The sequence below is a fragment of the Chelonoidis abingdonii genome, chromosome 2, assembly GCF_003597395.2.
Source record: "Chelonoidis abingdonii isolate Lonesome George chromosome 2, CheloAbing_2.0, whole genome shotgun sequence".
Lineage (NCBI taxonomy): Eukaryota > Metazoa > Chordata > Testudines > Testudinidae > Chelonoidis > Chelonoidis abingdonii.
The window spans coordinates 261,055,695-261,072,748 of record NC_133770.1 but is presented as its reverse complement, the minus strand read 5'-3'; the positions used below and the strand labels follow the sequence as shown (position 1 = coordinate 261,072,748).

At 40.8% G+C, this 17,054-nt stretch overlaps 1 protein-coding gene across 1 annotated transcript in view; it reads left to right on the top strand.

The window, feature by feature from the left end:
• Positions 1 to 17,054, top strand: part of NIPAL2 (NIPA like domain containing 2) — a 71,149-nt gene that overhangs the window by 10,492 nt on the left and 43,603 nt on the right. Inside the window, exons 2-3 of the mRNA XM_032773544.2 lie at positions 8,232 to 8,300; positions 12,111 to 12,282. Of these exons, the coding sequence (XP_032629435.1) occupies positions 8,232 to 8,300; positions 12,111 to 12,282 (241 nt within the window). The remainder of the gene's footprint in view (positions 1 to 8,231; positions 8,301 to 12,110; positions 12,283 to 17,054) is intronic.

Sequence of the window (17,054 nt, the reverse complement as noted above, 5' to 3'; positions counted from 1 at the left end):
TAGTATAGACAAGGCCTATAAGAAGAGCAAGCTGCTTGCACAGACTAGCAGACCAGGGACAGCTGCTGGTGAGCTTTGTGCCTGCCCCGGTGGGCAGGGCTGGAGGCGGTACAGCCACTTTATATCCGTGGATATCTGCATTCATGGATATAATTCTGCAGATGTCCACAGATACAGATATCCATGGATATAAAATTTTGTATCCACACAAAGCTCTACCTCTAAGGCATTTTCTCTAGCTCTTAAATAATTGTAGTGGCTCTTTTTTTGCCATGATTAACTTGTTTATTTTTGGATTTATCTGAGGACTTTAAAGGCGTTGCCCATTTGATTTCTTTGTGCCAAATGTAATTCTGAGCTAAATGGAGGATTTATAGTTGTGCTAATTTAATTTATGTAAGAAGGTGAACATTACTGGTGAATATGCTAGCCAGTAATTAAAATTAAATGTTATTCTCTGTCAGGAAGGGGAATGCAGAACAGAAGATGAGCTCAAGAAAACCTGTAAAATAAAAACACAGTTCCATGTATCATGCAAAAAGAAATAACTTAAACAGTACAGAGTTTGGAAGACTCTATTTTCAAAAAGATTTGGATGTCTCAATCTTTTGAATGGGTCTGATTCAACTCCCATTATAATTAATTGAAAGACTCCCATTGATTCCAACAGAAGTTAAACCAGGCTCAAAAACCAGGGTTTTGGATTTGCAGGGAAGCAGTACGTGTGTAATAGTGTTGAGGAATGTGACAGATCTTTTGCTAACAATTTACACTATACAAGGCTGTAATTATTCCATTTGTAGTTTTGGTGATCTTAATAAACTAACAGTTATACATTCTTCTTTATAATATCACCGCACATCCCCTGAAAAGAATTAACCTTGTTAACATGAATAGTTGGGTGTATACTCTTTCTCTCTAGTGACTAATCTGGACTTTGGAATGTACTACAGTAAACTTGGAGATAGTCAGTTTGTATGTAAAAGATGAGAGCTAAAGAAATGCAGCATTGTTATTTTCGTAGGAGTGAGCAATGAAAATTCAACTAGCTTTCAAAAGTAAAGGCATTCACTAACAAAACAAACAAGGACTCAATTCGCTGGCTTTACAAGTCACTCCATTTTCTTCAAAGGAGTTAACCACGGATTTACATTCACAGTATCTAGACTAGTATCAGAGGAGTAGCAGTGTTAGTCTGGATCTGTAAAAGCAGCAAAGAGTCCTGTGGCACCTTATAGACTAACAGACGTTTTGGAGCATGAGCTTTCGTGGGTGAATACCCACTTTGTCAGATGCATGCCTATTGCATATTCACCCACGAAAGCTCATGCTCCAAAACGTCTGTTAGTCTATAAGGTGCCACAGGATTCTTTGCTGCTTTTACAGTATCTAGACTAGAGTTGTTGGTCCTGTTGTAACGAATTTTAATTGGTTATCAGTTAGTGCATTAACCCGACATGATCACAAATGCTAATGTGTACGGACACATTACAAACAATTGCTCCTGGCCAGGATTTACCTGATGGGTCAGCCACCACCAGAAGCAATGGTTGTGTTCTAGACAAATGTTTGTGAAATTGTGAAATGTGTACCTTTAGCATTTACAAGCAAAGTGTTACATTAAAACATGACCAAACACTCTAGTCTAGACAGAATGTGAGAGGGGAATCAGGCATCCTGTGTCCTAGGCACAGGGTGTCAGAAATCTAGTTTAAATGGGGTTTATCTTGAATAGAAAGGTAGGAGCATTTGTTTTACAATACGTTAACTAGCCCATTCTCACTAACACATGCTAAGACTCCAATGCTTCAAGTCAACCAGCTTAACATGTATTTCAGTACATCTTGCCTATACTAGAATTTTAGCTAACACATTCTAACTTCATATTTTATCCTGGTCAAGACAAACCCAATGTAACAACTAGTGTTGATTTGCATTATTTCAGTCTACATTTTTTCTGTTTGTTTTGATCAGACTTCTACCTCACTTAAATCTACTTTACAGAGGGTTTATTACAAAAGTTACATCAAAATAGGGCCCTTATGTGCATATGAAGACTTCCCTCAAAATAATTGAGGGTATGAATTAAAACTGATTTAATTATTTTGGTTTCAGTATGTGTGTAGACAAGTCCTGGCTCCATTTAGTTTGTTCTGTGAGTCTAACTTATTTTCTCTCAACACTTCCTTTCCATTTTTTTGACTTTTGGATTTGTTGTCACTGGGTTCTTGTATTTATCTACTCCTTTTCTGCTGATATTCATCTCCTTGCTTTATGTTTCTCTCTCTCCCCTGACAAGCTGTATTCCTCTGCAGTGACTAAGCCACCATGAATGTTATCATTTGGAGCCTTTGTTATCATGCAGCAATGATTCAGTCCTCAAGTCAAGTTGACAGACAGTGAAGCCTGTAGTGTCTGTGGAAAGCTCACTCAAGTAAAGAATAACAGCTTTCATCTAGTCAGGATTCTAACAGCATCTCTTAACTGGTATGTCAGAGGCCACCAGAATAAATGAAAAGGAGTGTGGGTTTCCAGGAGCTTAGAAAAGTTTCTGAAAAAGCAGCAAGGGCTCCGGAAAATGTTTGCTGAACTCAGCTTTGTGTTTGTGCTTTGTTTTGGGTTTTTGGGGGTGCAGGGTCGAGGGAGGCTCTAAAAGGAGAGAGTAGGCCATTTCTTTTCTGGGCAGCAAGTCTGCAGTGCTCCTTATCAGTCTACTAGTTCACATCTCTAGCTAAAACTAGAGTGTGCAGGAACAGGCTGACTGTTCTAAAAGATTTATCAGTGAGTGCTAGGCCTCGAGTATTTGGCTAAGCAACTGTTGTTAGAAGATACTTTGAGTTGAAGAAAACTATGCCCTGAGTTGGAAAAAGCTTGAGTTCCTTCCTTCGTTCTGTTATTAAGTGGCAACACTTTTCTTGGTGCTGCATACAAGACAGAAGAAGACCTGGCCTTTGCTCTGAAAAGTGTACTGCCTACATTGATAATATAATTTCTTATCTGGGAGGGTGGAGCAGAGGTGGGAAGAGTCGGGGTAGAGCTAGCTGGGGCCAGGTCACTCGCTGCTGCCAGGCCCCCCACTAACCCTTCAGGCCTCCCTGGACCCCGCATCCCCTTAAAGCACCAGGCTCACCAAAGTGCAGGGCCCGGGGCAGTTGCCCCAGTCCATCCTATTGGTGGGACGCCTCTGAAAATATAAGCCCAAGCGTTGGTGAAGCTGGGCCCACCTTCCTAAATATTGGTGGAGCACGAGCACCGCGGGCCCATATAATTCACTGCATATGACCAATACAGTGTATACCTTATCACATGTTGGGCTGGCTAAGTTAAGATATGTCTGCACAGCAGCTGGAAGGTATAATTGCCAACTTAGGTAGATATATACATGCTTGCTCTGATCGAGCTAGCACGCTAAAAACAACAGTGTGGCTGCAGCAGCTTAGGCTAATTCCCAAGTACAAGCCTGGTTCTCAGGTGGCTAGCCTGACCTGCCACCTGTGCCACGTTGTTATTTTAGAGTGCTAATGAGGGTTGCCAACTTCCTAATTGCTGACAACTGTACCCTCCTTGCCATACCTCTTCACCCAAGGCCCTACCCCCTGCTCCACCTCTTCCTCCAGGCCGCCCGCTCACTTCTCTCCCTCTCTTTACCCATCACTAGCTGTTCTCCCCCTTCCTCGCAGCTGGGCTCGCTCTGCCTCAAAGCTGCAGCCTGACATGGAACCTGCTGCCTGCCTGCCCGTGAGATGCAGGTAGGTTGATAACCTAGGGCCCTCTTCCCCCCTGTCCTGTGGTAACTGGACTTTTGGTGTCTGGTCAGTACATCTGACCAGACACTGCCATGCCCCCTTTTTGACCGGACTTTCCAGTTGAAAACTGGGCACCTGACAACTCTAGCACTAGCTGCTAAACTTCACATGGCCGCACTGCTATTTTAGTACACTAACTCAAGCAGAGCTGGAAATGTACATCTACTCAAGCTGGAAATTACACCTCCCAGTAGGGTTGCCAACTTTCTGATGGCACAAAACCAAATACCCCCACCACTTCCCTGAGGCCTCACCCCCTTCTCCGAGGCACTGCCCCACTCACTACATTCCCCCACCCTCAGTGGCTTGCTCTCCCCCACCCTCACTCACTTTCACAGGGCTGGGGCAGGGGCTTGGAGTGCAGGAGGGGGTCAGGGCTCTGGGTTAGGGGTACAGGCTCTAGGCTGGGGCCAGGGATGAGGACTTTGGGATGCAGAAGGGCGCTTCTGGTTTGGGGAGGGCTCAGGGCTGGGGCAGGGGATTGGGGCTCAGGGTTGGGGTTCGGGCTTACCTTGCGCGGCTCCCGGTTAGCGGTGTAGCAGAGCGTGCGCCCCAGACGCGGCCAGCAGGTCTGGCACTAGTAGGTGTGGGGGTGGGGCAGGAGGCTCTGTGTGCTGCTCTCACCTGCAGGCACTGCCCCACCCCTGGGGCAGCCCCGCCTAGGAGCCGGACCTGCTGGCCACTTCCAGGGTGCAGCACGGTGCCAGAACAGGTAGGGACTAGCCTGCCTTAGCGCCACAGAACTGACAACCGGACCTTTAACGGCCCAGTTGGTGGTGCTGACCGGAGCCGCCAGGGTCCTTATTCAACCAGGTGTTCCAGTCGAAAACTGGACACCTGGTCACCCTGCCTCCCAGCTGCAGTGTCAACATAACCTGAGAGGCTAGGCTTGAGCTCAAACTTAACTCAGCCAGCACAGTGTTAAAGTATACACTGCCTTGCCTGCACTAGACTGAAATGTGTTAGCCTATTAACTAGCATCCTAGCACCATGCTTAAATCCTAGTCTGGACAAAGACCAAAGGGCTGTAGCAATATCCTGGATAAACCTTACTGAATTAAATTAAACCTTATTATATTAAGTTTAATACCTTTTGGGTCAATTATGTGTTATTGTGGGAGTGTATGTAACTTCTTCAGGAGGAGGGGGCATGCTGATCTAATTCCTCCGGTTGTCACCCTTTTTGAGTCTTCACTCTAGGGAGGAGACCCATTGTCTGGCTGATTCAGGGTCTCTTCAGTAGTTCAGACTGGATTCTCCAGAGACCTACAGACAAAGAAAGGACTTTGGGATAAATAACTGACTCAGGGCTTTTGTTCTGATCCAGCCAACTGACAGGCCCTCCTGTGGGCCCCAATCTTTAACGAAGGGTTGGAAGGACTTTGGCCTATGAGGCCCCATAAGCCTATGTTCTTGTTCTGAGCAAAGAGTGCGATGAACTTGAAACAGGAAAACCTCTGGGATGGGGTTTTGAAGGACTGCTTCTGCCAGAGCCCATGTTGGGGTAGGTAGGTTCTTTTGTTGTTTTTAATATCTTTTTTCTCTCTAATGCTTTTCCCTTTTAAAAATGAAATAGGCTTGCTTAGGTAGAATTGTATGGTCACTTATAACTGTGAGCAACTTATTAGTCTCTGAAAAAAAAAACAAGCAGGCATGCGTAGACAGACTGTCTTTTGATGGGTAGGGAAAAGTGAAGGTAGGGAACTGTTTAGCCTGAGAATACCCAAGTCAGATGGGAGAAAGACAACTGCTTGGGAGTCAGATGTCTGAGAGTGGGGCCTTGCTGGACCATTGTTAAGGTATTTTTCCCACTTTGAACTTTAGCATCCTAAAAGTGGGGACCTGCATGTACCCTTCTAAGCTTAATTCCTAGCTTAGATCTGATAGCGCCACCACCAGCCAAAAATATAGTGTTTTGGCACACTTCCTGTTCCCCCAAAATCGTCCCTGGGGAACCCAAGACCCAAACCCCTTGGGTCTTAAAACAAAGAGAAATAAACCATTCCCCCTCCTTTCCCCCTCCCAGACTTTCCCCTCCCTGGGTTACCCTGAGAGATTACACTGATCCAAACTCCTTGGATCTTAAAACAGAGAGGAATTAACCTTTCCCCCCACCAATCCCTGGTGAGTTCAGACCCAATCCCCTGGGGTCTCTAAACAAGGAAATAATCACCAGGTTCTGGAAAAGAAGCTTTTATATAAGGAAATCAAACAGTAAAATCTATCTCTGTACAATTCAATATGTGAACAATGTTTACAGGATTTCAGGCTCATAATGACTAGAGGGACTCCTCCCCCTTAGCCTGAGATATAACGGTACAGCAAAACAGAGGTAACTCCCTCAGCACAGTAACACATTTTGCAAGTTAGAACAAAACATTAAGACTCATCAGCCTTTTCTAGCTAGTACTTACTACCTTTTGAACCATGAGGACTGTTTCCAGATAGATTCGGAGAAAGCCTGGTTGCACGTCTGGCCCTCTTGAGCGCCCAGAGCGAACAACGAATCAACAACAGCACAAACAAAGGACTTCCCCCTCCACCGAGATGTGAAGGATCTTGTCCCCCATGGTCTTGTGGTCATGGCGTCATCAGGTTCCTGAGGCTGCTATCGAACCCTTACAGCGGTAAGCGACATTAACCTTTACCATCTGTTATTGACAAACCATACTGGGGGAGATCATTGTGCAGTCTTCTAAACAGGGACACCCAGTACTAGAACATGTTTTCCACCCTGCCAAGACCAAAGCTGTATGACCAGCCTTAGAACCATGTAGCGGCTGCCACCAACCAGGAATTCCAGGCCTGGTAACACTTCTGGTCCCCCACAACCTGCCAGGGTCCCAGACCCAGGACCCTCGATCTTAACCAAGGAAAGAAAAATCCTTTCCCCCACGTTGCCTCTCCCAGTTCCCCTCCCTGGGGTTACCCTGGAAATCTCTGTGATTCAAAACTACTTGATCACAAAACAGAAACGGCACTTCCCCCTCATTCTCTCTCCCCCTCAGACTCTTCCTGAGCGGAGACAGTAATTCTAACACAGAGAGAAAATTAGCCTTTCTCTCCCCCTTCCTCTTTCTCCCCACCCTTCCCGCGTGACTCCAGACCCCGTCCCCCTGGGTCCCACCAGACTAAAAAAAAAAGCAACACGTCTTACCCAAGGAAAGCTTTTACATTAAGAGAGAACAACAGTAAAAATCTCTTTGTAAAGTTAAAATGGATAGACCAGGGTCTTTCAACTATAGACACATGGCTACCTTCCAGCCTAGCATTACAGGTACAAATTAAAATCCTTTCCAGCAAAACCTACCAATTTGCACTCCTTCCCGCACACACATTTGCACAATAACGAAAACAAACCAAACCTTAACTCGCTTTCTACCTAGCCTTACTATTGAATCTATAAGAACCGATAATCAGAGTATTGAGAAGACACCTGGTTGCACGTCTGGTCCCTCTGGAGCCCCAGAGTGAACAACCACCAAACCCTAACAAGACACACAGAACTTCCCTCCCTCAAGATTTGAAAGTATCCTGTCCCCTGATTGGTTCTCTGGTCAGGTGACAGCCAGGCTTACTGAACTTGTTAACCCTTTACAGTCAAAAGAGATATAAAGTACTTCTGTTCTATTAACTCCTACTATCTGTTTATGACAACCATGATCAGGACACAACTATTATAACATGGTGCATCCACACAGGTAACTTCATAGTGTAGTCTGGCCTTTGAGCTTGCTGAAGTAGCACCTAAATATCTTTTTTTCCCCCAAATAATGTATGCTGTTTTCATTTTTTGAATTTTCCAACTTTATGTAAAGTTCACAAATCTTATTGAAAAACAGACATCCCAGCTCGAACAGAACGTGATGAAATAACAAAATGCATTAAGGAAATTATCAGGATACATGTGTTGCTGGATGTCTTGTGTCATATGATGAATACATTAGTACACAAATGACTGTGATGTGATGTGCACAGTCTGATTGCTGTTGACTTAGATTCTAGCCTCTATAATAAAATTGTTAAACATTCTTAGCTGTATAAACAAATTCATGTCAGTATAACATTTTCTGAAATCCTATCAAGCTTTCTTTGGGTATAATACAATGTGCTCTATCAAAGGATGGCAAAAGCAACTTGTACAATGGAATAATCTTTCAATTTATAATTGTTTACTGCTGATAGCCCAGGCAGAGTGCACCATCTTCATTATCTTTATGGGTATTCAGGCAGAGGCATTCCTCGTTGATTTACTTAGTGAGGCATGAATTCAATAACTGAAAAAAATCAATTATTTGGGTTTTTTTTATTCCTGATTTATCCTTTCACAAAAGTGTTAGCAGGATCCTTGTGTTCTATTATGCCTGTATAAATTCATAAGTTGCAATGTTTTAATTTTCTTTGTTTTTTAATTAAATTTTGCAGACTCAGCTCTTGGGTGTTTTGCTGGCAATCACTGGAAATTTTCTGATTAGTATCTCTTTGAATATCCAGGTATGAAATATTTTTTTCTAATTATTTGGATTTATTTAAATTTTAGTAAATGATGTATGTTTTGTTTATTTAATTAAAGCACTTTTTAAATAATCATTTTAATAGTCTACTGAAATGTAGGCTCCCCCCCCCCCCCCCCCCCGTAACTCTGTGATAGTGCAATGGTTCTTTAACTTTCAATGTGACCCCATGTTACAACAGAAGAAAGTTTCAGGATTCCTCCTTCCAACTAGCCGTAAAAACAGGGAAGCAGATCACTAACCCTCAGACCTCTTCATCATCTCAGTGGTGATTGTCACCCTCAACTTGAGAGCCAGTATGTTAGTGAATGCAAATCCTTAAGAGAAGCTGCCCATAAACAAAGGCCCCAGTCCTGTTTAATAGAACTAGTCTTGTAAATAAATTAATACATTTACTTAAATGTTTGCAAGATTGGCGCCGAAAACAATGCTCGCCAGACTAATTTCATTGTGCAAGCTGAAGGAAACGCTAATAATAAACAGCATGAAGGACAAAAAGCAAACTGAGGTCCTGACATTGCACCTTTACCTTCAAGATTAATCCCTTGAACCCAATTGGACTGTTGGCATGAGTAAGGATCACTGATGTGAATTCTTAAAATCTCTTCTCTTTTAATAATCAAAATTGCTACTAGTTAAACGGTAACAATTTTTTATTGTGATTTATTTTTTTAATCTTGAAAATGTCCCTTTAAGTATTTTTAGTAATCAAACCAATGAATTTTACTGGCAGAATCCATGTTTGAAGCTTCGAAGATTTTAAAAAAAAAGAAGAGAGATTTCTCGCAAAATTACATTGGTAACATTGTATTCCGGCTTTTTTAAGCTCTCTTAGTATAAAACTGATTTTGTCTATTAAGAATGCAACTGCAAATCTTATCTGAGCATAATCTCTTTTACACAATCTTGCATGAAAGTCTGTGGAGTATAAAAATCCACTAATACACCTTTTTAATCAGCCAGGGAAAGTCTTCACCAGCCCGCTCCTATTTTCTTAAGTGGATTTAGTGCTTTTGAATTATTCTAGATTGACAGCCCCAGAAACAGAAGTACTCCGTGTATCCGCAGACCCCTTATAATTTGCCATTGTTCTAAGACAAAGCCAGTGTTCCTCAATTCTGGTTTGGAGACCAGGATCTCCTCTAACGGGAGCACATCCAACTCCAGTGGAAAATCTCTCCCATTGACTACAGTGGAAGTTTGATCAAGGCCAGGGTGAAGAGGTAATTCAGAGTTTCTGCCCTAGTCTTACTTAAAGTGTTTGTTTTTTGTAAGGTGGACCTTCGCTAAGAAGCACATTGCGAATACACAGGCCTGCAAACAAGCTTTAACTTTTATTCATTAACAACCCAGGCTGAATTTGAACTGAATCATCTTCCTTTCTTTAAACACTGTGTACAAACTTAATAAAAACTTACTCCCTCTCCCCATGGATAACCAATAGCAGCAGAAACTTCAATTGCCCTATAAAAATGGCATTGTCCCCTTTGGTAATGAAAGAGAGGTTTATTAAATGGACACCTGACTTCTTTAAACCCCAACCTTTTATTTTCCTATTAATAGTAATGGGATATAGGCCAAATTTTGTTACTCTTCACTATCCCACCCATCAGATGACCCTTCTCCTTGTGTTTCCTTCCTCGCCTCCTTTGGTCCCCAGATAAAAAAGCAGTCTGCAAACAAACACATCAGAGTCAGTACAAATTAGTGACTGTATTTCAGCTGCATTGGAAATGCCCTCAGAACTCCCATGTGGGCAAAATACTTATGCTTGGAGCATGACCAATCTGAACAGCAGAGGATGTGTAAGAGCTGCCAGTGGGTTGAGGTTGTATGATCAAATACATGGAAGGTGTCTCTTCATGCACTCTAGAATTTTTCTCAGGGCCTCCATATTGTTTTTTGGGGGTGAGGGAACAGAATGAGGGTACAATTAGAGCTCATCAGAAATAAAATCAGGTTTTTGACTAAATGGAATTTCTCACCCAAAGTGTCAGCTTTCTGTGGATAATTTTTTTTTAAACTGAAGCCTAAAAATTGAAATATTTCAGAAAAAAACTAATATTATGTTGATTCTGAAATGCCACTCCGGTGCCTCATGAGAGTTGTAGTTCTGTTGCCTTATTCTCTCATTCTGCTTCATGGCCAGGCTCCCTTGCTGGACGTCATTCCGAAGGGTGCACTACAGCTGTGCAACTGCCATGGTGCACCACCTCCCATCATCAAGAGGCAAGACCATGATGCATCATGGGAGATGTCATTTGACCAGAGAGCCCAGCCTGTAGAGGAGAATGGGACACCTGAACTACAACTCCCATTAGGCCCTGCATCAGCATTTCCAAATCAAAATGTTTTGGTTTTAGAATTTTTTACTAAAAAACTGAAATTTTTCCACAAGGAAAAGGGCATTTTCCCAACCAGTTCTAGGTAGAGCAGTAACACCAGCCCTCTTGGTTACTACCTCTTACACTGTGCAGAAGGGCTGGTGAGAAATTTGGTTCTGTATGTGAGACCATATAGATTATTATTTATGTATGTATTTGTAGCAACATAGTACCTAGGAGCCGTCGTCATAGACCAGGACCCCATTGTGCTAGATGATGTACAAACACAAAACAAAAAAATGGTTCCGCTCCAAAGTGTTTATAATCTAAGTATAAGACAAGAGAGAACAGATGGATACAGACAGATGGGAGAAATGGAGACAATATTAGGCAGCATGATAGGCATAGTATCATGAACTAGCAAGACTGGCATAGTGAAAATTGCATATCCATCCAATAATTATACATTCTTGACTATCATCTACTCACTCCTTTTAGTGATTTCAGTGCAACCAGAACTCTGTTTTAGAAGACCCGAATGACCAAGGTCATCAAAACATCCAATCACGGCACAATTCTAGCTATAAAACTAAATAGAAAACAGTCACCATGCAAGTAAATAGTACTTCTTCCCTGTAGAAAAAGGTGTTGACAAACTGTTATTTGCCGATGTTACTCCTGTTGAAATAAAGAATAGAAACAGTTGCCTGCTGTTGAAATAGAAATTAAGACATTTGGAACATAGACCATGTTGACAAACTTTCTTGCACTGAGAATAAGCCAATCTAGCTTATGCTTTACAATGTGCTGTTTTTTTGTTTGTTTGTTCTTTGTATAGCAGGTGATCATGGCCCAAATCCTGCTTGCTTTACTAATGTGTGTAATCCTACTAAAGTCATGCATGAGTTAGGCAAGCAGAAATAGGCCTCTGTGTTGTGTGAAAGGAATGCCAGTTCCTCCTGATACTAGCTATGCTTAGCTGCACACAGTTTTATTCTTAAACTGTCTTTGAAGCCAAAGGAACACATTCCTCTATGGCCAACTTCACCTGGTTTGTGGCTTCAGCTTCATACATTTGCATTGCCAGTTAGGCTTCCCTGGGAATTTTTTTTTCTTCCTGGAAAAACCCTTTGAGATAACTCCAGAGGCTTGTAGTGCTAGCCACCTAGACTGTATATTAACTTCAGAGTGCCTTTTATTTTTTCGGGTGGATTTATTTAGTGGGGTAGATTTTTCATCATTTCAAACTAGGATATTTGGTTAAGGAAGCATCAAGCCAAAGTAACACCGTATTAGTACAAAGCACTATGTCTGCAACATCAAACTGAAACTTATTTTAAAAAAAGACAAAATCTTGACATACCTGGAATTTGCACTTGACAGGCCCCCTAATTACTCAAATTTCATTCTATGTATTAACACCGTGAAAGCTTCTTTTTCATCTATTCCTAATAATTAATTTCCAGAAATATGCTCATCTCCGACTGGCATGCCAAGCAAATCAAAAGCCCTATTACACAAGCAAGCTGTGGTGGTGTGGAATTATCCTCATGGGGCTTGGAGAGTTGGGGAATGCTGCAGCTTATGGATTTGCTCCAGCCACCCTTATAGCTCCATTAGGATGTGTCTCTGTCATAGGTGAGCTGGTTTTCCATGTTTTATTTATGTAGATATTTTACTAAACAGTTGTTAGTGAGAAATATAAGAAAAATACAAGAAGGATTGCGGAAAGAAGAGAGAATTTGTGGGGAAATGGGGCTATTACAGTCTGGAAGTGAATGAATCATAAAATTGAATAGGATGAAATTTTAAAATAAACCGCCAACTCAATGCAAAAGATCCCGTATTAATCTATCCCATAGTTTGGCTTAGTGGTCTAGGATAATTCTGTGTAGAACTGCAGTACATGTTGATAGTGAGTCAATATCCAGTTGTTTGAGGTACCCCACAATGGGGTCTGAGCCAAGGCCCATTGATGTCGACAGAAGTCATTCCTTTGACTTCGGTGAACTTTGGATTGAGCCTTTTGTGATTAAATATTTCTCTGATTGTCTTATACAGTTGCCTCTCACTGTGGCATCAGGTGGCTTTCTCCTCCTGTCCCTTGCCCATCGCCATCCTCCATGCAGACTTATACATGGCCTCCACACAGACCCTTTCTGGCATTCCCTTCTCCCTCTGCCCTAAACTCTACTGCTGGCTCCACAAAAGCTACTGTACTAGGAAGCTTAAACAGTGCTGAGTGGCTTTCCTGAGCCCTTGTACCAGAGTGAATGCCATGCTGTGCATTTGCACCGAGTTGTGCTTTTCCTCAGATTAGTGTATTTGGTTCTTTCTCTCTTTTGGGAAGTTTATTAAGTGCATAAACTGTTTTATATCCTCTGATAAGAGGTCTGTGTGGTTAGAGAGGCCTACAAAATTCCAGAAACCTTCACTTTGTTTTGGGGCACTACTAATGCTGCCATCTATGCTTTCACAGGACAAATTAACATACCGTTCAAATAATTATTTATTCCTATACCATGGGCCTTATTTTTATTATTTCTTATTCCATATTTAGAGCCTTATATTAATGCATTTAAGCACCCAATCACTACAGGGCCAAAACCTTTTTATAATTTTAGTTATGGTGGTGATATTTCATTTATATTCTGTTTCCTCTTTTCTGGAGAACTTTATTTTTAAATAGTTTTATCTCATCTGTACCAGTGGAAATTACAATAGATAGGCTAGCATAGAACAGAAGCTGTAGAAATAGGAATTCACTGGTGCACCTGCATCCCTTAATAATGTTGCTTCACATCCAAAACTGAAGCATCCAGTGCACTGTATCAGGATCCAGGTACACTGGAATTCATCTTGACACCAGAAACAGCATGTATTTCATGGACTGTCTCTTTCAATCAGTTCTCCTCCTCGACTCAACACTTCTGAAAATGATGCTGCAACCTGGAGTCTTTCTTCAGAAAGGCTGAGTTCACTTCCCTGCAGACTTCCTGGCAGTAGTGGAAGGATTCATTCATGCACACATGCATGAAGGGGGTGTGTGTGTGTGTAAGAAGGGAAGGTGCAGGCAGCTTATTGTGCCCTTTAACTTTTAAAATGTCCCCAAGTTTTGGCATCAAGTCCAACTGTACATCAGCACACACAGTCCTTGGAAGGATTTACCATAGAAGGAAATGAAATATTTACCTGAGGCTCAAACAATATGTTGGGCTGACACATACATATGTACTTTGTAGTGGCAATGGTTATAACTTCAGCAATTGCAAATCTTGCCAGTTCCAGATGTCTTGGAACACTAAAGAAGCATTGTTAGATAAAAATCAGTATTAAAAAAATTACCCAGCAACTCGTTAGATTTTGAAAAGTATTTTTCTTTTCGTTTTTCATTTCTTCATTCTACTTTATGTTGTATTTACTTTTTGCACTTTATGCAGTTTGGATAACAAAACTAGATCTGGTCAGTTTCACGTTCCTTGTACCTTTCTCTCCACCTAGGTTTGCAGGGAAATGTCTTCATTAAACAATCTGTCTCTATTGCTTCTCCTGCTCCTCCTACTCTCAAAAAATCATGGAAAAATTTCCATAAACATTACATTCTTCTCACTGCCCTGCCTCCCACTCTCTTTTTAACCAAACCAAAAGTTGATTTTAAAATATGACTATCCCTCAAACACTTTATATTCCATTCCCTTCTACACACTCTGAATATCATTTCCTTAAGCAATGTAGAACTATTAAACTATATATTTTCCAGCAAACACATTCATCTAGCAATTCTGTAGCTTACTCTGTCTGTTTCTCCAGTACTTAATTTGAGCACAGACAAGCTATTTTAGTTAGATAACCTCCTAACAATGTTAAAGAAGGGAAAGTAAACTGCAAATGTCAAGAAAGAAGAAATAAACTACCAGATTCAGTGGGCTGATGAAGTCAACACCTCCAGTTATACTCCCTACCACTAGATGTTTTCTTACTGAAACTACTGCCATGGGAACAGTATGTTGTTAATTTTAGGCCCTCTTTTTGAGCTGTGATGGACTGATCAAGTCAAATATCACCTTCTGCTAATAACTGGGCAAAAGTAACTTATATAGCAGGTCTTCTAATAGAAGAAATATTTTTCTCATTAAATTTCAGCTAGTTCAGGGCGGGAGGAGGTCATACCTGAGCTGGCTTCAATTTTACACTGAAATTGAATGTCCTTCTTTCCACAGGTCATAGTTCAGTGTTAAGATTGAGAAATTAAGCACTCAAAAGTAAAATTTCTTAAGTTTATTTGAATAGACAACCTTAACTCTGCCCTCTTTATGCATATTTTTCAAAATATCATCCTTCTGTCACAAATCTGTCAAATAAGAGAATCTGGAATTTCTTATTTTCTTACAGTACTTATAATGGACCTGCTCCTAGGATTGGATATGCTGTGTGTTACCATGCTGTGCTGCTACATATTACAGATTATACATTTAAAGTGATGATATGAACATTTTGTTTTCAATTAATGTGAAAACTCTGTGCCTGATCCTATGAGGTGGTGACATTAGTGAGTTTTATAGGGGGCATCCAGCACTGTGAAGATATGGGCCAGAAATTGGCCCTATAATAGTAATTTTTTAAAAAATAGATTCAATCCAAGAAGACAAGACCATGTTTTTGAATGACACAGTGGGAATATTCTTTGAACAATTGCAGTGATGTGAGCTCTAACATCTGTTCAGGGTTTTAAATCATTTGAGCAGACAGCTGTTCTCTTCTTCAAGGAAAGAAAACTACATTTTTAATAATGTATTTTAAAAAATAGATATTAAAATAGCATTTTATGTTTTTAAAAATTAAAAATAGTGTTTACATTTATAACAGGTGATTCTTTTTTCTTTAGGCTTCTGTTTCTGCTTGAATAAATGGGCGGAAAATAAGGAGAGGGCTGTGATATTGGAGGCCATCTTTTATAAAGTTCTTATCACTTTATGAAAAATTGGTTTTATGCATAATCCACTAAGGTTGGCACTGCTGAGATGTTTTGCATTTTCATATATCCATTCCCAAATGGCTTTACTAAGTAGCAGAACTAACAAGAAGTTAGTTCTGCTACTTTAAAGATGATATAGTTGAAAAGAAGTACTTTATGAAAATGTCTGAGAACTCTTTCCTGAGATTGGAAATCTGTCACATGTTCCACCTTCTCTCTCATTCATTATTATGTAACATCCCTGTGATAAAGAGGATAGGTGGTACTGTGAACTCAGCTAAAAGCAGCCCTGATACAGTCACCATAACGTTTTATTTCAGAAATTTTTAAAAAATCATTTATTCTTCTCATTCTAAAAGAACACATAACTGGATGTTATGGTTTTCTGTGTAGTCCTCTTTCTTTCTTTCTTTCTTTCTTTCTTTCTTTCTTTCTTTCTTTGTAATTCAGCATCTTGAGTTAACTAAGATTTACCATTCTCTGTTGATATCAGCCTCCAATATTTCTGTCACTTTTTTGATGGAAGAAGCAGCTAGGTATGGAAAAAACCTTTTTCTGACATCTTGTCCACCTTTTTCTTTCTGTCTGTGCCACTTAGTCATCCTTGACACGCCACATCTTCGGTATGTAATGGATAGGAAAAGGTCACTTTTTGTAATTCCTTTCTTTCTTTTCTGTTCAGGACAACATTTATATCCATCTTGCATGATAAAAACAGGCTTGATTGGCCAATTAACTGTTATGCACTTCTTCTAACACTTCTTGGGCAGAATGGCACTGATGCTAAGAAATTACATGTAGCTTCATGTTTAATGTTGTTGTGTATGCATGCAATCATTGCTTCATTTTCTTCCTTTTGTGGTATGTCTTTACACAGGGATAGATCCAGGGCTTTATCTAATCTGTCTAGCCAAGTGCCGCACAAGTGCCACAGTATCTAAGTATCCCTCATCAAAATGAACCATAATAGGTCAATAGTCTAATTTTTCTCCCTGCTCCTAGTTATTCCCTAGCTCCATTCACGGAGTGGCATATTTTAGGGACATAGGCTGATGCAGTGCAGGTTAAAGAATGACTCTGTAGCCATTCTATGACCTGGGGAGAAAAATTCCTTTCCTATAGGCCTCCACGAGAGATATCCTTTGCAGTATCTAAAGTCTGTGCTGGACGAAAAGATTTAGGACTTACTCAAGAGGTTTAATGAGGCCAGAAGTAATGTTTTCTCCATTAAAAAACCAAAGAACAATGAAGAAAGTTGGTCCTTCTGCACTGTTTTGAAACTTAAACACTGTAGCACTAAGAACCTGAAAACAGATCCTCAACTGGTGTAAATTATCATAGCTCCACTGACTTCAATGGGACTATGACAATTTACATTAGCTGAGGTTCTGCCTCTTGAAAATGAAATTAACAGAAGGGCTTAAATAATGCTAGG